This window comes from Grammomys surdaster, unplaced genomic scaffold (assembly GCF_004785775.1).
Source record: "Grammomys surdaster isolate TR1022 unplaced genomic scaffold, NIH_TR_1.0 188, whole genome shotgun sequence".
Classification (NCBI taxonomy): Eukaryota; Metazoa; Chordata; class Mammalia; order Rodentia; family Muridae; genus Grammomys; species Grammomys surdaster.
Genome location: NW_021604633.1, coordinates 8,176,947 through 8,197,331, shown reverse-complemented (window position 1 = coordinate 8,197,331; position 20,385 = coordinate 8,176,947). Strand labels below are relative to the sequence as shown.

At 44.5% G+C, this 20,385-nt stretch overlaps 1 protein-coding gene and 1 pseudogene across 1 annotated transcript; one reads left to right on the top strand and one right to left on the bottom strand.

The window, feature by feature from the left end:
- Positions 1-751: 751 nt before the first annotated feature.
- LOC114622371 lies at positions 752-2,614 on the top strand (annotated as a pseudogene).
- Positions 2,615-6,744: 4,130 nt separating this feature from the next.
- Positions 6,745-13,960, bottom strand: Efcab10 (EF-hand calcium binding domain 10). Its single transcript, XM_028768906.1, has 4 exons — positions 13,608-13,960; positions 9,989-10,153; positions 9,797-9,884; positions 6,745-6,822 (listed from the first exon to the last, which is right to left on the bottom strand). The coding sequence occupies exons 1-4, from the start codon at positions 13,714-13,716 to the stop codon at positions 6,786-6,788; spliced, it is 399 nt and encodes a 132-aa protein (XP_028624739.1). The 5' UTR covers positions 13,717-13,960; the 3' UTR covers positions 6,745-6,785.
- Between the last annotated feature and the right edge of the window lie 6,425 nt (positions 13,961-20,385).

Sequence of the window (20,385 nt, the reverse complement as noted above, 5' to 3'; positions counted from 1 at the left end):
TTCTTTTTCAGACGGTTGTCACTGTTGTCTCAGTCTGAGCATGCAGTGATGTCCCCGTCCAGCTTAGCCTTCCCACTCTTGCTGATCTCATGTTACTGTTGCTGTCTGCTTCAGCTGGAGCAACAGTTTTATCTCTTCTCACTCAAAAATTCCCAGCAAGTGCTTGAAGAGAAGCAGTATATATACACCTACCAGGAAATAAGCCACTGGAGACTGCGCATGGATTGCTGTTGGTTTCAGATAATCCCTGCTAATCAGGTCAACGAAGGAGGAGCAGCTCTGTTCAGTTTGATAGGGCATGGCATCTTCTTCCTTTGGTTTCTCACTGTTGCAAGAGACAGGAAAACCCTTTCAAGCAGTAAGGATAAAATCTAACCATAAATATGGGTATAGTAAAACACTTACCATAAGTATTGGTGTATCCAAACACCAGTGGAGTCTGCTTCTTTTCAACAATCTCAGAGTTTCGTTGCTATTGGTTGCAATAACATCTATTAAAATCTGGAGCTGGAGAGAGGGCTCAACAGTTAAGAGCACTGGGTTTGGTTCTCAGCACTCATGTGATAGTTTACAGCCATCCATAGCTCCAGCTCTGGAGCATCTGACACACTCTTCTGGCCTCCACACAGGCACCAAACATACATGTCATGCACAGACATAATGTGCATAAAATAAAAATTTTACATTAAAAAGAATAATTAAAAGCTTGTAACATGCTTCCTGTCCTGGCCGCCATCGGAGAGCAGCAGCTATGGCCCTGCGTTACCCTATGGCCATAGGCCTCAACAAGGGACACAAAGTGACAAAGAACATCAGCAAGCCAAGACACAGACGGTGCCTCGGGCACCTCACCAAGCACACCAAGTTCGTGCGGGACATGATCCGGGAGGTCTGCGGCTTCGCTCCGTTCGAGCGCCGCGGAGTTGCTCAAAGTGTCCAAGGACAAGCGCGAACTCAAGTTCATCAAGAAGAGGGTGGGCACTGGGCCCGATCATAGAGCAGGTCACAGGTGGCAGCTCCGTACCCAACCCCAGAAAACCGAGAGAAAGAGGGCTTCCCAGGAGCTTTAACTCAGGCAGCATCCCAGGTAAAAATGAATCACCCGTGATGTCTGCTGTTAGAAGTTCTAATCCAGATGCTGGCCTCCGAACTTATACTACTCAGACCTTTGAAGGGCCACTGACAAGAACATCAAACAGCTAGAGATTGACATCACTAATCTGAAGAAATCCCTCGTTTCACTGTCTGAAGAGACCTCCTAAAATCGCAAAGATCCTTATTGGACTTGATTTACTCTAGTACAATAGAAAAGGCTGTATACAGCTCTTGACTGTGTACAACCCTCAAAGAAGAAGGTTGCCTTTACATAGACAAGACAAGGAGGGTTAAAGAGAGCATGAAATAGGTAGTGAAAGCCCTAAGAAAAATCAGACAGAGAGAGACAGATGAATGCTGGTACAAGAATTGGTTTTCAGCCTCTCCAAGGTTGTCAACCCTATTTCCTCCCATCTTGGGACCATTATTTGGGTTCTTTTTGCTTTTTTCTGCTGGTCCCTGGCCCTCAAATAGGCAGACTAACTCTGTGATACAACAGATAAATAATTTGGTAGCAAAACCTACTCAGATACATTATCATAAGTTAGCTATGGAGGACCACAAGACTCAAGATGAGGTTGTTACTTTATACAGGGTGTTTCCAAAACCCATCTCCACCCAACCTAAAAAGGGGGAACTTCTGCTCCTAGACCAAGCAGAGAGGGGCCACCCAGAACCCCCTCTGACAGGCAATCTGAATTCTTGCTTAGGCTGCAAGGCTAAGCACTGCAAGGGAATATAAATAAAAGTTAAAAATATCTATCTGGGTTCCCTGAGGGACAAGCCTGACTGCATAGGGGTTGATGTCAAAAGTATCCCCTCTCCAGGAAAAAGACATCGGGACGGGTATGGCCCTCATGCCTCACTGGACAACAACAGGGGGATGGGAGCCATTACAAGGTCCCCTTCAAATACTGGAGGTCAGGCCTCTATCCCCGCCTTCGCAAGTTTAGAATTGCCACAGCCCTTCTATACTTAGAGAAGGGAGGAGATGTCAGGGGCAGCCCTGCTTACACACTGTAGGCCTAAAATCAGCCATAGGCCTAAAATCAGCAATAGGCCTGTCATGCATGTATACTAACACCAAGTCTTGGGTCTTAGTGGAAAAACATTGAAACAGATGGCTATAAGCTAATGTCAACAGGCAGCTTTTATGAAAATTTATAATCCTGAATAGTCATAGACCTTGTAAATAGGTAGCCTTGGCAGACAATACCAACTTAGATAAGGACAAGTGAGTCATAGGCAGAGTCATAGTGAATTGTCCCCTGAACTTTCACCTAGCCGATATCCAGTTCTGAAGATATCTGTATTCCCCCTGAACACCCACACTCCAGTGTCATTCTCTTCCCCACATCCTGCCTTTCTGTGTTTATAACCCCTGTGTGAATTAATTACAATTTGAGAAAAAAAGAAAAAGAAGAGGGTGGTGGGCATGCACATCCACGCCAAGAGAAAGCGGGAGGAGCTGAGCAACGTGTTGGCAGCCATGAGGAAGGTGGCAGCCAAGAAGGATTGATGAACCCTCCCTCAATAAAAGATCATCGTTCCTATTTTTTTTTTAAAAAAAAGCTTGTAACATTCATTGTGTATCTATTATATTTTCAAAATACAATAGGAAAACCAAAATAATGTATGTGATTCACATCTTCAAAAGTTGACCAGAACCAGGTATAAATGACATGTTGTGCTTACTTCCTAGAATCTGGATTAATGCCATTTATTTATTACTGGGAAAGTAAATAGACAATAGATGCAAGTATAATTCTGCCACCTGCAGAAAATAAAAAATCACAGCTAGACTTAATGCCTAATAATAGCCCAGGCTAGAGAAAAATCTGTTTTCTTAGAAATTTAATATTAACTTTAGCTCTAAGTATAGGTATAAACATGAAGACACTTACTAGGAATCTAGTCAAAAAATGTTTATTTAAGATTTACACTCCTCCATTGCTGTTAGGACTGCAAGCTGGTAAAATCACTTTGGAAATCAATCTGGTGGTTCCTCAGAAAGTTGGAAATTGTTCTACCTGAAGACCCCACCTATACCACTACTGAACATATACCCAAAAGATGCTCCAACATATAACAATGACACATGTTCCACTATGTTCATAGCACCCTTATTTATAGTAGCCAGAAGCTGGAAAAAAAAAACAGATGTCCCTCAACAAAAGAATGGATACAGAAAATGTGGTATATTCACATAATGGAGTACTACTCAGCTATTAAAAACAATGACTTCATAAATTTCGCAGGCAAATGGATGGAACTAGAAAATAAAGTCCTGAGGTAACCCAGACACAAAAGAACACACATGGTATGTACTCATTGATAGGTGGATATTAGCCCCAAAGCTCAGAATACCCATGATATAACCCACAACCCATAAGAAGAAGGAAGACCAAAATGTAGATGCTTCAATCCTACATCATAGAAGGGCCAACAAAATAATCACTGAAGGTAGAGGAAGGGAGGAACCTGGGGGTGAGAAAAGAGGAGGAGGGAAAAATGGGGGCAGGATCAGGTACTGGAAGGGACAGGAGAGAAGTACAGAGGGTCATAGAAATATGTAGCAGTAGGGGCTGGGGAACTGAGGGGTAGCCACTAGAAAGTCCCAGACACCAGAGAATCAAGAGGTTCTCAGGACCCAAAAGTGATGAATTTAGTCAAAATACCCAACAAAGAGAGATAGAACCTGTAGAGACCATATCCAGTAGATAGGCATGGCCCCCAGTTGAGGGATGGGGCCACCCACCCATCTCAATTTTTTTAAACTTTATCAGTTATTTTATTTATTTACATTTCAAATGTTACTCCCCTTCCCAGTTTCCCCTCTGCAAAACCCCCATCCCATCCCCTCCCCTGCTTTTATGAGGCTGCTCCCCCACCCACATACCCCTACTCCCACCTCACCACCCTAGCATTCTCCTATTCTGGGGCACTGAGATTTCACAGGACTAAGTTCCTCCCCTCCCAGTGATGCCAGATAATGCCATCCTTTGCTACATATGTAGCTGGAGCTATGGGTCCCACCATATGTATTCTTTGGTTGGTGGTTTAGTCCCTGGGAGCTCCGGGGTATCTGGTTAGTGGATATTGTTGTTCTTCCTATGGGGTTGTAAACCCCTTAAGTTCCTTCAGTCCTTCCCCTAGCTCCCATTGGGGTCTCCGTGCTTAGTCCCATGGTTGGCTGCAAGCATCCAAATCTGTATTGATACGACTCTGGCAGAGCCTCTCAGAAGACAGCTATATCAGGCTCCTGTCAGCAAGCACTTCTTGGCATCAGCAATAGTGTCTGGGTGTGGTAGCTGCATATGGGATGGATCCCTAGGTAGGGCAGTCTCTGGGTGGCCTTTCTGTCTGTCTCTGCTCCACTCTTTGTCCCTGTATTTTCTTTGAACAGGAGCAATTCTGGGTTAATATTTTTGAGATGGGTAGGTGGCCCCATCCTTCAACCAGGGGCCGTGCCTAACCTCTGGATATGGTCTCTACAAGTTCTCTCTCCCCAGGTGTGGGAGGAGACAGGGGAAATGTACAGAGGGTCAGGAAATCGAACAAAGGTGTGTAGCAATGGGAGATGGGGAACAGGGGTAGCTACCAGAAAGTCCCAGATGCCAGGAAAGTAAGAGGCTTCCAGGTCTCAACAGGGATAAAATCTCAGAATTGTTAACCCAGAAATGTTCCTGTCCAAAGGAAAGACATGGACAAAAACTGGAACAGAGACTGAAGGAAAGACCATCCAGAGATCGCCCCACCTAGGGATCCATCCCGCCTGCAGACATCAAACTGCCACACTATTGCTAATGCCAAGAAGAGCTTGCTGACAGGAGCCTGGTATGACTGTTTCCTGAGAGGCTCTACCAGCACCTGACCAATACAGATGCAGATACTCACAGCCAACCATTGGACTGAGCCCCAGGACTCCAATGGAAGAGCTAGGGGAAGGACTGAAGGAGCTGAAGAGGATTGCAACCCCATAGGAAGAACAACAATATCAATTAACTAGACCCCCCAGAGCTCCCAGGGACTAAGCCACCAACCAAAGAGTACACATAAAGGGACTCATGGCTCCAACTGTATATGTAGCAGAAGATAGCTTTATCTGACAACAATGGGATGGGAGGCCCTTGGTCCTGTGGAGGTTTGATGCCCTGGCATAGGGGGATGCTAGAGCAGTGAGGCAGGAGTGGATGAGTGGGTGGAGAAGCACCCTCATAGAGGTAAAGGAGGGGGAGAGGGGAAGAGGGGGAATGGGATGGGGAGTTTGTAGAGGGATAACAGGGAGGGGGGATATTATTTGAAATGTAAATGGATAAAATGATTAATAAAAAAGATTTACATTACGTATAGAGATTTTGCAATTTGGAAGCATTGCTTTAAACCATATACACTCATGGTTTGCTTATTTCAGGAAGCTATGGCTGTTTCTGGTTTGATTTTCTCTTTTTGAAATGCAGTTTCACATATCGCAGGCTGGCCTTGAACTCAGTGTATACTAGCAGAGGGTAACCCTGAGCTTCTGACCTTTCTGCCTCCATCTTCTGAATGCTATGACAACCCCAAGCCCCATCCAGTGTTTCATTCATGCTAGGTAAGCCCTCTAGGTAATCCTCAGCCCCTATTTGTTTTTATTATGATTTAAATTATTTGTGCGCAGGCGTGTGTGTGTGTGTGTGTGTGTGTGTGTGTGTGTGTGTATGTGTGCGCGCACATGCGGGCATGCACTTATGTCACATGACAGCTTGGGGGAAATGGTTCTCTCCTTCCACCATGTGGATCCTAAGGATTGAAATCATGTTACCAGGCTTGCCAGCAGGCAACATTACTAATGGAACCATACTGCCAGCCTTCCTATTTCTGTTTTGGCTTTGGGTTTCTGAGATGAAGTCTCACTATGCAAGCTGGCTTGGAATTCACAGTGTAGATCAGGCTGGCCTTGAACTCACAGAGATCCCTTTGCTTCAGCTTCCTGAGTTCTGGGATTAAAGGTGTTTGTCATCATCCCCGACCTATTTATGGTTTTCTTTTTTCTCGATATTTTGCCTTTTCTGCTGCATTCATTTTTATTCCTTTTCTTTTTTTTCCCCCATTTCTTAATTATACCTAAAGTCATAGCTACGTTTAATATTAGCATCAGTTTCCTGGGACAAACCCTGGTGACAAAATGAAACACAGTCCTGCTGTTTAAGACTAGCTAATCATCTATTAATCCCACACACCTCATGGGGTCCCAGCTTACTTAAAAAACAGAATATTAAATCCATAGGTAGTGGAGATGCTGCTAGACTCGCCAAAGATTGCTCTCATCCTGCGGATGGGGCAGTAGAGGCTCTCTCTTCCTCTTCTTTCTTGTCTTCCCAGATGGTGTAGAAGAAGCCTGCATCTTGGATCTGCACCGGCTCTGCGTCACTCCTGATAGAGTTCCTGCATTCAGCTTCTGAGCACGTTCCTGTCACAGCAGCCTTAAGTGAAGTTCGAATTTACAAACTGGCCGAGCAAGATGCTGAGATTCTGCTTAGTTTGAAGACAAGCTGGCCTAACTGTGGGGAAGTAATGTGTACTTGAGAAAACTGTTGTTTAACAAAGATGACAGTTGGCTTGAAGTCGTCTGATGAAATGTTGACTTAATGAAACCCGACAAATGAAAACTTGGTAGAACCATTTATTATCTTTGAGTTACAATGCCACTAAAACATTGACCACATTTTTTCCATCCTCTTGTTCCTAAGGAAACAAAGAACAGAAAACTCAGTTATGAGAAGCAGAATAATTGCATTACAAATAGAAATGCAGACGTCTGAAGGCAGTGTGAGATCGAAGGTCAGCCATGTCTGACCTCCACTGTGCAAAGGAAAGAGAGCTATTGTAGGAAGCAACCAATGAATTGTAGAAATACTTGTGAATGCACGTTGGTCATTGAGGTTCCTGTATCCACTTTGGGAATCCACTATGTTTATTTGAGAAACACACTGTGAGCTGGCAGTGGTGGAAGACATCAATAATCCCAGCACTCTGAGGGCTGAGGCAGGAGGATCACTAAAGGTTCAAGACTTGCCTGAGCAACACAGTGAGATACTATCTGTCTCAACCCCATTCCCACCCACTGCAAAAAAAAAAAAAAGTTTTATAAAATAATGGTTAAGCTATGGTTGTTTCTAATATTCTATGTTCATATCCTTCCATTTAAGGTATTTATTAATTGTATTTGTGTGTAAATTCCTATGCACGTGTGTTTATTTATCCGTGTGTGGAACACACACCCGTGTGTGTGTGTGTGTGTGTGTGTGTGTGTGTGTGTGTATCTGTGTGTGTAGGCCAGAGGTCAACCTTGAATATTGTTCTTCAAGATGTCTACCTTGTTTTAGAGACAGGATCTCTTACTGGGGCTTTGGGCAAGTCCCAGGGTTCCTTTGGCCACTGCCTTCCCTAGACAGGTATCATAAGTATCACCATCACGTCAAACTTTTTATGTGGGTTCTAGGGAGCAAATATTACGTTTGCATGCCAACAGCTTTACCACTAAGCAACTCCCTAGCTCTTCCTATCTCCAGTTGTGACAATGGCAATCTTTTTTCTCTGGCTGAAACATTTTAGAGGCCAGACACTGCTTTAGCCATTTGCCTGCTGTAATATTTATGTAGCTGGAGAGATAAGAAATCTTGTGTGTGTCTGGGTGTGTATCTGAGTATGTGCAGGCAGAGGCCAGAGGATGATGTTGGGTGTCTTCCTCAGTTGCTTTCCACTTTACAAACCTGGAGCTCCTCAGTTTAGCTAGGCTGGCTGACCAGTGAGCTCTAGGAATCCACCTGCTTTTCCCAGTGCTGGCATTACACACATGGGCCACTGTGCCTAGCATTTACATGGGGGCTCAGGATTTGAAGTTGGGTCCTTATAGATGTGTCACAAGCCTTTGCCAGATGAGCCATCTCCCTGGTCTGAGACAAGTCTCTAAGCTTTTTTTCCCCCGTTTAACATTTCCTTGGTCTTGGGAGTAATAGGTTTTGTGTGTGTGGTACTAGAGATCAGCCTCAGAGCCTTGCTCATGCAAGACGAGTGCTCCACCAACATCCCCAGCTCCTGATTAATAAGTCCTCTGACAGTAAGGCTTTTACACAAATTGAGCTTAATTAGCTGGAAGATTTCTACACCTATAAAATTTTATTCCATTTTTTTTTCTGATGTGGCAATTATTTATCGTTCTCACTGTTGTAACATCTTAATCTAAAACTGGCCGGCTGGGGGCTGGAGAGATGGCTCGGCTGTTAAGAGGCTGCTCTTCCAGAGGACCTGGGTTCAATGCCCAGCCCACATGTGGTGGCTCACAACAGGCTGTAACTTCAGTCCTACACTGCCTTCTTCCAGTCTCTGTAGACACTGCATGCATGCAGTGCACAGACACACTCGGGAAAACGCTCATACACAGAAAATAAAAAAATAAAATCTCAAATAAAAAAAATCAAGCATACACATAGCCTACATTATTGATATTTACCTTGTAGAAAGTAATTTTGAGAAAACACTTTAGAATACATTCTATTCTACTCTCTGAGGGGGAAAGAAGGATGAGCTCGCTTTCTAGCTCAGGCTGGCATTGAACTCATCATCTTCCTGCCACTGCTGTCCTCCGCATACCGGGATCCAATGCTTGTTACTATCTATTTAAAGTCATATCGATTTATAACTATGTTTGGGGTTTTTGTGTAATGGGGTGTCGTCAGCATGCATGTGGACATCAGATGACAACTTTGTGTCTTCAGTTTTCCTTTTCTATCTTTATGTGAGCCCCAAGGATCAAACTCTGGTTGCAAGGCTTGCACAGAAAGCACGTTCACTCACTCAGGTTTCCCACTGGTCCTCTTCTATATTATACACAGAGACACATTTTCCAGCTAGTGTGTGGGGTGGAGAGCATTAGTAATTCTAGCAGACTGAGCCACCTCACCTCATGTGTGAGAATGGATGAGGTGTCTTGCTTGTTTTTTATTTGTTTTAATGTTAGAAAGAGTCTTGTTACATAGCTCTGCCTGTGCTGCAACTCACTATGTAGATCGGACTGTTCTCAAACTTACAAAGATCTACCTGCTTCTGTCTCCTGAGGCCCAGGATTAAAGGTGTGCTCTAACACACCCCACATTGATGAGTTTTCCTCTTGAGAAAAAAATGAAGCCACCTCTGTAACTTCCTCTTTAACACTATCATCGCCCTTCTCCTTCCCAGAGAGAGCTTTTTCTGCCTTCGTTTTCTAATTGCTGAAAGTTAAAGGGAATGAAACGTTTGACTCAAAAGGTAGTGTGGTGGGAGGGAGGGGGAGTATACAGGTGGCTGAGTGGGTAAAGTGCTCGATGTGCAAGTGTAAGGACCTGAGTTTGAATCCCCAGAACGCACGTAAAGCTGGGCACTGTAGTGTGAACTCCATGCTTCTACAGCAAGCTACGAGGTGGAGATGGAGAATCCTGCAAGCCCACACACAGGCTGGGTAGCCTGGGGTACATAGTGCAGCAGCAAACAACAAAGAGACAAGGCAGGAGGTACAAACTGATACCTAAGGTTGCTCTGGGCCCCATATGCATGCCATGGCACATGTTCGCGCGCACACACACACACACACACACACTAAAGAAAGGGTAGTGGTACTCTATATGCAATGGTATTAATACTTCAAAATCATACCATGATATCAAAATATTTAAAAACTTACACCTCATCCCTGAATTTATCCAAAGTTATTATGTGTCCATCATCATTCAGAACTTCATCTGCAGCACAAAGGCCCAAGTTTTTTAGGGCTGCAAAAGTGAGAAAGAGAAGAAATGAAAATTTACAAACTAGGATTCTTTTCAGCTAGAGAAAGTGACGGAGCAGCCTCAGCCTATCTGTGGGCTGTGCTGACCTTCTTTATACTGCACAAACGATATGCAGCCTCTGCCGGCGGTGTCCATCATCTCAAACATGGACACGATGTTAGAGTTGTCCATAAAGTAGGGATATGCCACTTTCATTGCCTTGGCGATTCTCAGACGTTCCAAAAGAGAGATTAAATAATCTCTCGGTTTTTCTGCAAATAAACAGTTGAAACTTACTCTTATATGAAATTAAACTGTGCATAAGTATAAACAGTCACTTATGAGGTAATCACCCTGGACTACAGAGTGAGTTCCAGGACAGCCAGGGCTACACAGAGAACTCGGCCTTGAAAAACCAAATGCATATATACATACATATGCATATACATATGCACAGACATACATATGCACATGCATATATACATACATATGCACATACATATGAACATGCATACATATGCACATGCATATATACATACATATGCACATGCATATAAACATGCATACATATGCACATGCATATATACATACATATGCACACACATACATATCCACATAAATGGTGAAACAAGATTGGTTAAATTCTAGCAATTAGAGTGGGTGATGGGTCCAGTAAACCAGTATAGACCAGTCACTTACCAAAGGTGCAGGCCTCACTTGCATGAACCTTACAGTGCAACAGAGACTGCTTAAGGAACTGAGCATGGGCTCTCTCTTCCTTGGATGACTGAGCAACCCAATTCAGACTAGACCTGGGTGATTTTTTTTGTTTTACAAGCTCCCCAGGTGACCTAATTTGTAGAAAGAGGTGGACAGTAGACAGACAAAGGGGTTGATGTGGGGAAGAAGCTAAAACCCAGGAAATGGAAATAGTCTTAGACAAATGCAGTCTTCTGATGAGGCAGAATGTTTGTGTCTGACAAAGAAGAGGCGCTCTGGATCAACAGGCTCTTCTGCTGAACTGACTTAAAAACAGAAAATTGAGTCCACTTTCCAAAACTAGCACAGCAATTGAAAGCTCGGAACTTTGGACTGCTTGAATCCTCCTTCCCCGCCCCCCACCTCCACCAAGGGAGAGGCTAATTAACATTCCTGGTCAGCTCAGGAACTTCGGAAAGGTCCTGGGACACTTGCAGATGGAAGAGGCTGATTAACATTCCTCAGACCACAGGGGAGGGAACCCACCTGCAGATGGGGAAGGCCCAGAGCATGTAGACACAGTAGACACATTCTGCAGGACAGACCAACCCTTGCCACCTACAGACAAGGAAAGTCCTTGCCACCTCATTCCCTAATGACCAATCAGTTTAAAAAGTCACACTGTTCTGCCAATCATGTTGTGTCTAATTGCTGCTGCCCTAAAAACTATAAAAACTGGCCAAACGGGTTGCCCGGGGTCACCTCTCCTTTTGGATGCAGGATGACCCCAGCATGCTGGAACAATAAAATCCTCCTGCTTTTGCAATGATCCCCCCGCTCTGCGTTGTTCACTTAGGGAATCTCCAGTAAACTAAGGCTCACTAGAGTCTTACACAATCATGGCAGAAGTCAGACGTAAGACAGCGCCGCTTAGATGACCAATGCCACCGTGACTGCATTTTATTCTTTGAATATTAGGTCTCAGGCCCACATTTTCTAAAAATCATTTTAAAGATATTGGTGAGAATTAATTTTTTAAGGCTCTTGGGGCAGAGCTGACTCAACATTTAATAACACTTGCCTTTGCAAAAGATACAAATTCTATTCCCAGCACCTACCTCAAGTGGCTCACAACAGCCTGTAACTCCAGTTCCAGGGTATCTGATGCCTTATTATGGCCTCTCTAGGCCCTTGCACACACGTGGCATATATTGAAAGACACATACATAAATAAAAGTAAAAACAAACCTAAAGAAAAGGATAATGGACCCAGCACCAACTTCAACTGCTAGAATTTAACCAATCTTATTTCACCATAGTGTTATTTACTTGCCCTTCTCTACGTATGTATATGTGTGTGTGTGTGTGTGTATGTATGTATGTATGTATGTATGTATGTATGTATTTAGTTTTTCAAGATAAGGTTTCTCCATGTAGCCCTGGCTGTCCTGGAACTCACTCTATGTAGACCAGACTGGCCTCAAACTCAGAAAGCTTCCTGCCTCTGCCTTCAAATGCTGGGATTAAAGGTGTGTGCCACCATGTCTGGCTTCTCTGCGTATGTTAAGGAAATCATACTGGTCATTACTTGAAGTGTATACCTGTTTTAGTTAAGTCTTCTGTTGCTATGCTAAAACACTCTGACGAAAGCAACTTAAGGGAAGAGGGTTTATTTTGCATCACAATACGGAGTTAAAAATCCAGGGAATGTCCCAGAGCAGGAAGCAGAGAGGTGATTGCTTCTGCTCAGCTTCCTTTCCGCTTTTTAGCATACCCTGGGAATGCTTCCACACGGTGGTCAGCTTTTCCCCTCCCAATTAGCCTAATCAAGACACACCACCGACATTCCCAGGGGTCCATCTCCTACATGATTAAAGACTTCATTACTTTGACAATGAAGAAAAGGGAGAAAAAGAACAAAGGAAGTGTAATCTAAGCATAATATTAAACATCGACTCTTGTGAACATCAGATGTACTAAATTTGTGTTTTAAATTTAACGGTCAGTGGTTAGGAACACTTGTTCCTGCAGAGGATCTGATTCAGGTTCCAGCACCCATATGGTGCCTCATACCATGGGCAACTCTAGTTCAGGGGATCTGAATACTGTCTTCTAACCTCTTCGGGGACCAGGCACACAGGCGACACTCCCATGATACACAGCCATATATGCAGGCAAAACACCTACACACATTTAAATAAATACATTTTAAAAAATACAATAAAATATTTCAAAAAATATTTTTCTCATCCCCTAGGTAGTCATACTAGTTTTTGTTTTCTTCTGCGTTGGAATGGTATTTCTGTTTCCTTTCCACAGAAGTAAATGAACATTTTGGAATTCCGGAGACTTATTATGAAGGCCGTCAGGCTCCAGTCACCCTGGGAGGAGCAATCTCGTTTTCATCTCAAATGTAACACCTTACCACATGCCAATAAAAATTATGAAATAATCCAAACTTTGAAGGAGTCTACTGTATAAAAATGCCAGGAAAAAAAACTGGCTCCCCAAGATGATCCTGGTAGCTCACGCTAGCCCTTATTTAGCTCCCTTAATAAATTAGAGACTCCTTGGAATTGAAAAGATTTATCGCTTGCCTGGCCAAGGCTGATATAGCTGTAATTTATTTAATAACCTCCCGCCCCCTGTGTTCTGTGCGGTTCTGTTCCCATTAGAGCCGTACGATTATCTACATTTTCCTGTGGAAGAGACTGACATTCAGTCTTACCCCAAGCACTCATAACTAAGGAGTGGGCCTGGAGCTAGGCAGTCCCCAGACTCTGCCACTCACAGACTCTGGCAGCCTCCCTACCACTCCCCGCCGCACCAAGAGGACACTTATCATGTTTGACTCAGAGTTGGGGATGTGTGTGGAGGGGGAAAGAGCTCACAGAGCCTTTGAACTCCGGGCAGGGCTCCACTCGCGGGGAAGCAGGGAATGGAATGAGTGGAGAGAACTGGATATAGGCTGGGGATCCTTTGCTTAGGAAGAAGTAGACAGAAAGCCAATGGAGACAAGACCCTTACTTGGTCGGGCAAAGAGGAGGAAGCTAGTTAGTTGACTCAGCAACTCCATGATCCGATGTCTTTCTAAATACAGCTTGGCCTGAAGCTCCCGGTCACCCGTAGGGTCCATGTTTCCAGGCTGAGCCGTTGCTAAGCGACCAGGCAGCCTCCAGGCGGCCCAACTCCGCCCCTTTCGTGCTCAGACACGTGAAACACCTCACCTTCTTCCCCAGCCCGACTCCTCCTCCCTCCCAGGTACCTCTTCCAGGGGCTTCCCTGGGGCAGAAGCAGGGGTGTGTGGTGGGCAGTCTGCGAGCACACCGGCTTGTGGTGCGGGTGCCCACCCTTCATCGACTGAGGCTGTTTGTTTGGTCTGGGTTCCTGCTTCCTGTACTTGTTTGTTTTAAGTTATAGGAACCCAGGATTTACCAATAAGAATGTTAACAGTTCTAAGAATCCTAAATAGCATTTTCTGGGTGAGCAGCCAGCAGGGATGCTCTGGCAGGAGGTCTCAGGTTAAGCTCTGGTGTTTTCTGCTGAACCACACCAGGATTGCTAAACTTTTTCTGCTTTCAGCTCTTTTAACACTTTCCATGTGCAGCCCTGTATAGAATACATGTATAATTTTAAAACAGTTCTTTGAAGTCAGGTGCAATGGTGCATGTCTGTATGAAATATTGGTACTTAGGGGTGGAAGATTAAGGGTTGGTGTCATCCTTGGCTACAAAGAGAGGTCAAGACCAGCCTGGGATACATAGCCCTGTCTCAGAAAACCAAAACAAACTAAATCAAAGCAAAACATTTTGCTTTGTAAACATCATTAACAATAAAAGCAAATTTATGTACTAATGTACATGGAGCTGCTTGCTAATTTTGAGGAATCAAATGCTGGCTTGATACTTGATACTGCAAAGCACAGAGCACCTTTAATATTTTTCAAAGTTCGTTGGTATTTTTATAATTCTCAAAGCGGAAAATGCTACATCACAGAAATACATAATACAAATTGGCTAATGTATGTTTAGGGCCATTCCAGGAATTCTTGGAAATTCTCTTTTCCCCAGGTCAAAAATACACTTAATGATTTTATTTTCTTCTTATTACGACATTCAAGGCAACAAACCAAACATCTGCAACTAGGTCATAGCTCAATGGTACAGCACTTGACTAGAATGTCAAGACCGGGAGGTTAGATCTCCCGCTTTGCAATAACAACACCCAAAAATCGAAACAAACAAAACCAAAAGACCCTATTTTAAAGGTCTGGGGATGTAGATGACCATCTGAGCACTGATCTAGTGTGAAGACGGCTCTAGATTTAATTCCAGCAACCTCAAACAAAACATTAACTCATACATTCTAGCAAGTAAATATGAACATCTGTGATCCCAGGACACGGAGGGCAGGCAGAGGCAGACCAGTAAAATAAATAAACGAATGAACAAATTAACCCCTTGAATACAATCTAATACACAGACTTCAGCATGCTGATGAATGACAGTGGGAAAATATTAAAAGTATTTGTTTTCTGTAATTAAGCTGTCGTATGTCTATACAAGAAGAACATTTTGCATATACAGTAAAAACACTGCAATTCATTACATGCAATAGGCTCAAAGCTGGCCTTAGGCAGTAAGTGTCTTTAAGGCTAGCTTGTGGCCCTCTTCGCCTGACTCTTCTCCACCCCTGGGGCTGCAATTTTGCGGTTTCCTTAGGCTCCACTAGGCTATTGTGTCCCTTCCTGCCCTCTTTTCCCATCTTCCTTTCCGAACTTCCTGCAATCCCAAATCCCACCCTTTTGTTTTTGCAACCCCATTTCCCACCCGTTCTTCTGAAATACACACACACACACACACACAGAGAGAGAAAGAGAGAGAGAGAGAGAGAGAGAGAGAGAGAGAGAGAGAGCTCAGTTGCTCAGTTTTCATCCTTACCTTCTGGCTTCTACAAAATCCCTGATATCAGTCTCTCCTCTGGCTAACATGGATCATCAATCCACAAGGCCAGTGGGAGTAGAAACATTCAACAGGGGATTGAAGACATTCAACAGGGGGTTGAGTGAATACGTACAGTGAATGCCCACACCAGGATTGCTTGTCAGTAGACAGATCAACTTACAGATCAACTTTACTTATGGTGAATGAGGCTTATAAGGTTTTGGGTGACTGAGGATAGAGGTGTCCTGGAGGGGCAAATGTCATTGGCTGGGGGCTTAGGGTACCTAGCATACCTCATTAGCATCGGGAAGCATTTCAAGAATCTCAGCTGCTAACTGAACAGGTTTTGTCAGGAGAAAGAGAATTGATAAACTATGAACTAAGTGGGGCTATGTAGAATTCCTGGGACAAGGTCAGGAAATGAGGAACCCTGTTAACACGGGTAGTCCCCCATTACATGCCCAGCCCCAGAAGGCTATCCAGCCAATGGTAGATTTCAACCTTAATTAGCAGTTTTCCCACAAGGCTATAGGTGACATTTTCCTTTCCTCATCCGTGGGAACCATGTTTTTCATATCCTTGTTTCCCCTGGGATGCCTCTTAGGAGACTCCCAGCCTCTTCACCTGGCGTCTGACCTGAAGGGCCATACATTTATTCACTTTTGCAATCAAATTTGGCCTTAATACCCTTTAGATTATCAAGCCAAAAGACTGCCTAGTGGCACCCTGGATCCCCATATTATTTGGGAATTTTACAATACTGCCACTGGTCTGGAAGTAGAAAGAAATTTCCCATTCCCTGTTTCTCTTTTCCCCATTCCAAGCCCTGGTTGGTTGGGAGTGGGGGTAGGTGGCAGGGTCCTGGTCTCCCTGCCCCACATCCCACCTTGCCCCGCATGTTGTAAATGTCCTGTCTTTTAAGTTAATATTGATGGATCTATAAGTTTGTTGCAAAGTGAGAACAAGGCCTGACATAGCAGGAGGGAGGAGAAGCAAAAGAGTAGGCCAGGGGCAGGTCACACACATACCCACATGTAGTCCTCGCTGGTTGATGTGTCTGTCTCTCAGCCTCCTCTTGCAGCATCCTTTGTCTATAGCCCGGGGTCTAAACTTTTCCTATTTCTAAGCCTTCTTTATTCTCCGTTTACTGGATTCAGTTTTGTGGGGACTCGGGCTTCTTTTAGCTATGAGTGGCATTAGTCTGTTGTGTGCTGTCCTGCTTTAATTAAAAGCTGGCTTTGAAGTTAGGAAATGGCTCTCCCTCTTCTAGACCCAAGCACATTTGCTTAAAGGTTTCCTCCAAAATATGATATGGTTTGCCCCATATCAGGCAAGCCACCTGACTGTGTGACAGAGAAAGAAAAGCAAAACAGAATAAAAGGACAGACTATGCCTAATGGGGACTATAACGACTCATTTCATACTCTTTTAGTTTTGATTTACCTCTCTAAAACTCTTGCTAAGGTACAAATCTTACCTCAAGATTCGTGACAACACTGTTATGCAAACTTTCTGTACCTCAAGATTTGTAAGCACATTGGGTATGATTGAAACTCAGTACATCTGTTAACTTAAAACTCAGAGCCGGGCGGTGGTGGCGCACGCCTTTAATCCTAGCACTTGGGAGGCAGAGGCAGGCAGATTTCTGAGTTTGAGGCCAGCCTGGTCTACAGAGTGAGTTCCAGGACAGCCCAGGCTACACAGAGAAACCCTGTCTCGAAAAAACAAAAAAAAACAAAACAACAAAAAAACCCCAACAAACTCATAACATCAGGGTTGATAGTTTAAATTTTATATGTAGGTTACCTTTAAGGAAACATGAGGCTTACTGCCATCTGAGCTGGTGTCTCCCCATCTGGATGGAGGCTGCCTTGAGGCTAGCAGCCATCTTGGCTAGGGTTGGAGCAGAAGGACTTTGCCACGTGACCTCACTCTCGCTTGATTAAAAGTGACCACATGGCACAAGCCAACCAAGGAAAAACAACTCTTCCTAGCTGTGAGACCCAAACAAGATGATTCCTCCCTCATTTTCATCATGCTTACAAGCCTCTTTCTGTCTGCCTTGGCCCACAGCCCCTTCTCTCCTCCTGGCCTCTTTAGTCTCCCTTTCTCCCTTCTCAGTGATAGGCTACTGTGATCAAACCTCTTGGGTGCCCACTCGCCCACTAGCAGCCCTTAGTCCTGCTACTCGCTCCTGCTCTGCCATGGAACCTCCTTTGTCTCCCCCTACAGACCCTAAACCTGCCACAGTTCTTCTTTTGCAGAAGGTTGCTAGGATAGTTTGGTCAGAGTACATTAAGTGAACTCTCTCAAACAGAAAAGAGATTGGAGTCCTACACTGCAAATTCTTCCACCTTTATTAAAGAATTAATATATATCATTCATTCTTACAATGCCTCCTCCTGGCTCCAGCCCTACCTCTTCCATAACTCACTCCTTCTTTCTCTATGTTACTAAAAAGGAGGGATATGCCCTCGGTGTCCCAGGTCACCAGCTGGGACTTTTCTTTGTGCCCATTGCATTCTTACTGAAAAAATTAGACTATACTATCCAAGGACAGGCACCTTGCCTGTGCACTCTGGCTTGCAGCTGAGCTTCTTATGCATGAATCAGAGACGATAACTTTCAGGTCACTTATTACTGTCTTCTCTTCTCACTGCCTGCCCCACCTTCTAACATACAAAGGTCTTCAAACACTATGCCCTAGCTGAGTGTTCTCTCTCTTCGGGTAGCACTGGTCTAGGGCACCATACTTACCTTTCAGCCATTCCCACCTCTTAGCATTTCAATTCTCCTCCCCCAGTCAGTCCTGAAATACTCCCCTCACTCTTACATTGAGACCTTAGGAGTTATTACCTCATCCTATACACACACGAGGGTGCACTACCGAGGGTGCACTACCCTGGGCGCCTATACTTGGTACCCACATGGCAGCTCTTCCTTACACAGAGTGTGAAAAGTGGGATACGCTATTGCTTTAGACACCATGGTGATGAAAGCACAGGCCCTTCCAGCCCAAACCATAAACCAACAGGCGAGGTAATAGCTCTTACTCGTGCCCTCCAATTCACAAATGGACAATCCCTAAACCTTTATACAGACTCTTCACATTCTCTTGTCACATGTAGCTATTTGGAAGAAGCATGGGCTACTTAGAACAAAAGATGGGTCCATAACCAACTCAGACCAAATTGTGGCCCTGTTAGAGGCCTGTTTCCCACAGCCATAGTGTGATCCATGGCAGATCACACCAAGCAAACAGTTTCATTATCTCCCTAGGGAAAGAAACGGAGGAATGAGTGGCTAGGGCTGGGGCTCTTGGATACCTGGGTTCCTCTTACACGCCACAAGACACTCTCCTTTTACAACCCCCATTTTCATTACCATCCCCAAATATTCAATAAATTGTATCCTATCTGCAGCAGATCTTTTACCCTGATGGCCAGGCTTTGTCTCACTCCATTAAAACTTCCTTACAGCCTACCTCTGAGATTCTGAACAATTAACTGCTCTAAGTCAAATATTACTACCACCCTTACCTTTCTCAGGCCTCTCTCTTCAGTATCAGAGACTGCCATAACTCACCAGGAACATGCCCCTTTGTGAGCACACTGGATTCCTCAGACCACAATAACACCTCCCATTGCTACCACCCAGCCCCTCTGCCCAAGCATTCACAAGGCCTAGATTCTCTGTGCCACTCACGTCTATCACTTCCTACCCACTGGGTGCTCTGGGACTTGTGCCCTGGTGTTCTTTTTTTCTGAAACCAGGTGTGGTACCTGAGAGAGGACCCTGATGATTCTCATCACAGGTTGTAGAGCAGTATGGATATGCATCATCTGGTAACCGCCCTGCCTTGCAAGTGGGAGAACCTCAGATCAGTCCCCAGAATCCATGTAAAACAAACAAACACAAACAAACAAACAAAATCCCTGCCTGCAGAGGGTTGCTGGTTTTGTTATCTTGGGGCTGAGAGGCGAAACAGGCAGATCCCTGGGGCTCACTGGTAGTCAGCCTAGCTCCCTCAATGAGTTTCATGCCCCTGAGCAATCTCCTCTCAAAAATCAAGATGAAAGAGGCTGGAAAGACAGCTCAGCAGTTAAGGGACCTCGATGCTCTTGCAGAGAAACAGAGTTTGGTTCTAGCAGCCACACTGAGTGGAGTATAACCAGCTGTAACTCCAACTGTTCGTTCTCTTTCCTGCCCAGTAGGACTCCATCATGCTTCCGAGGGCTGTTCTATGTTGTGATGCACATGAACTTGAGGACACGCACATGCACGCAAATGAAAAATTAAAATAAATCTTGAAAAAATATTCAGAAAGATAAGGAGCAGTCCTTAGTGGAGGAGGAAATGACTGTGCAGATCCTCAGAAGCAGTGGTTTCAGCTCACCATTACAACTGAGGGCATTCACCTTCTTGTAAACATCATTAGTTAACTCTCTTGGAGTTACCTGGCTCTCAAGTCAATACCTCTGCTCTTTGTGTTTGGAACCTGTATTATTGCAACATGGGCCTGCTGACCTCTCCCCAGGTTGTTATTTTCTGATCCAGCAAGTCTCTGTGACTTTCTCCACAGTGGTCAACACTGTCAGTTTAGAGGGAGGACTCTGCTCTGAGCATTTTAATGTCTGGCTTCTAGAGCGTGCCTGGAAATCACATTTCAGAAGAAGTGCCCAGATGCCACCTAGTGGAGAGAGCTATCACTGCTCTCATTTCCCAGGTCAAACCTCAGAGCGCCTCTTTCTTGGATTGTCTTCCAGACCTCCCTCTGCTTCTTATTATTCCTAATCCAGTTAGTGCTGAGAGAGAGAGAGAGAGAGAGAGAGAGAGAGAGAGAGAGAGAGAGAGAGAGAGGA

Coding starts and splice junctions, on each gene's coding strand:
- Efcab10 (XM_028768906.1), bottom strand. CDS start 13,716: ATGGACCCTACGGGTGACCGGGAGCTTCAGGCCAAGCTGTATTTAGAA. Junction 9,885..9,988: donor GTTTGTGCAGTATAAAGAAG/GTCAGCACAGCC, acceptor TCACTTTTGCAG/CCCTAAAAAACTTGGGCCTT. Junction 6,823..9,796: donor GATAAATTCAGGGATGAGGT/GTAAGTTTTTAA, acceptor TTGTTTCCTTAG/GAACAAGAGGATGGAAAAAA.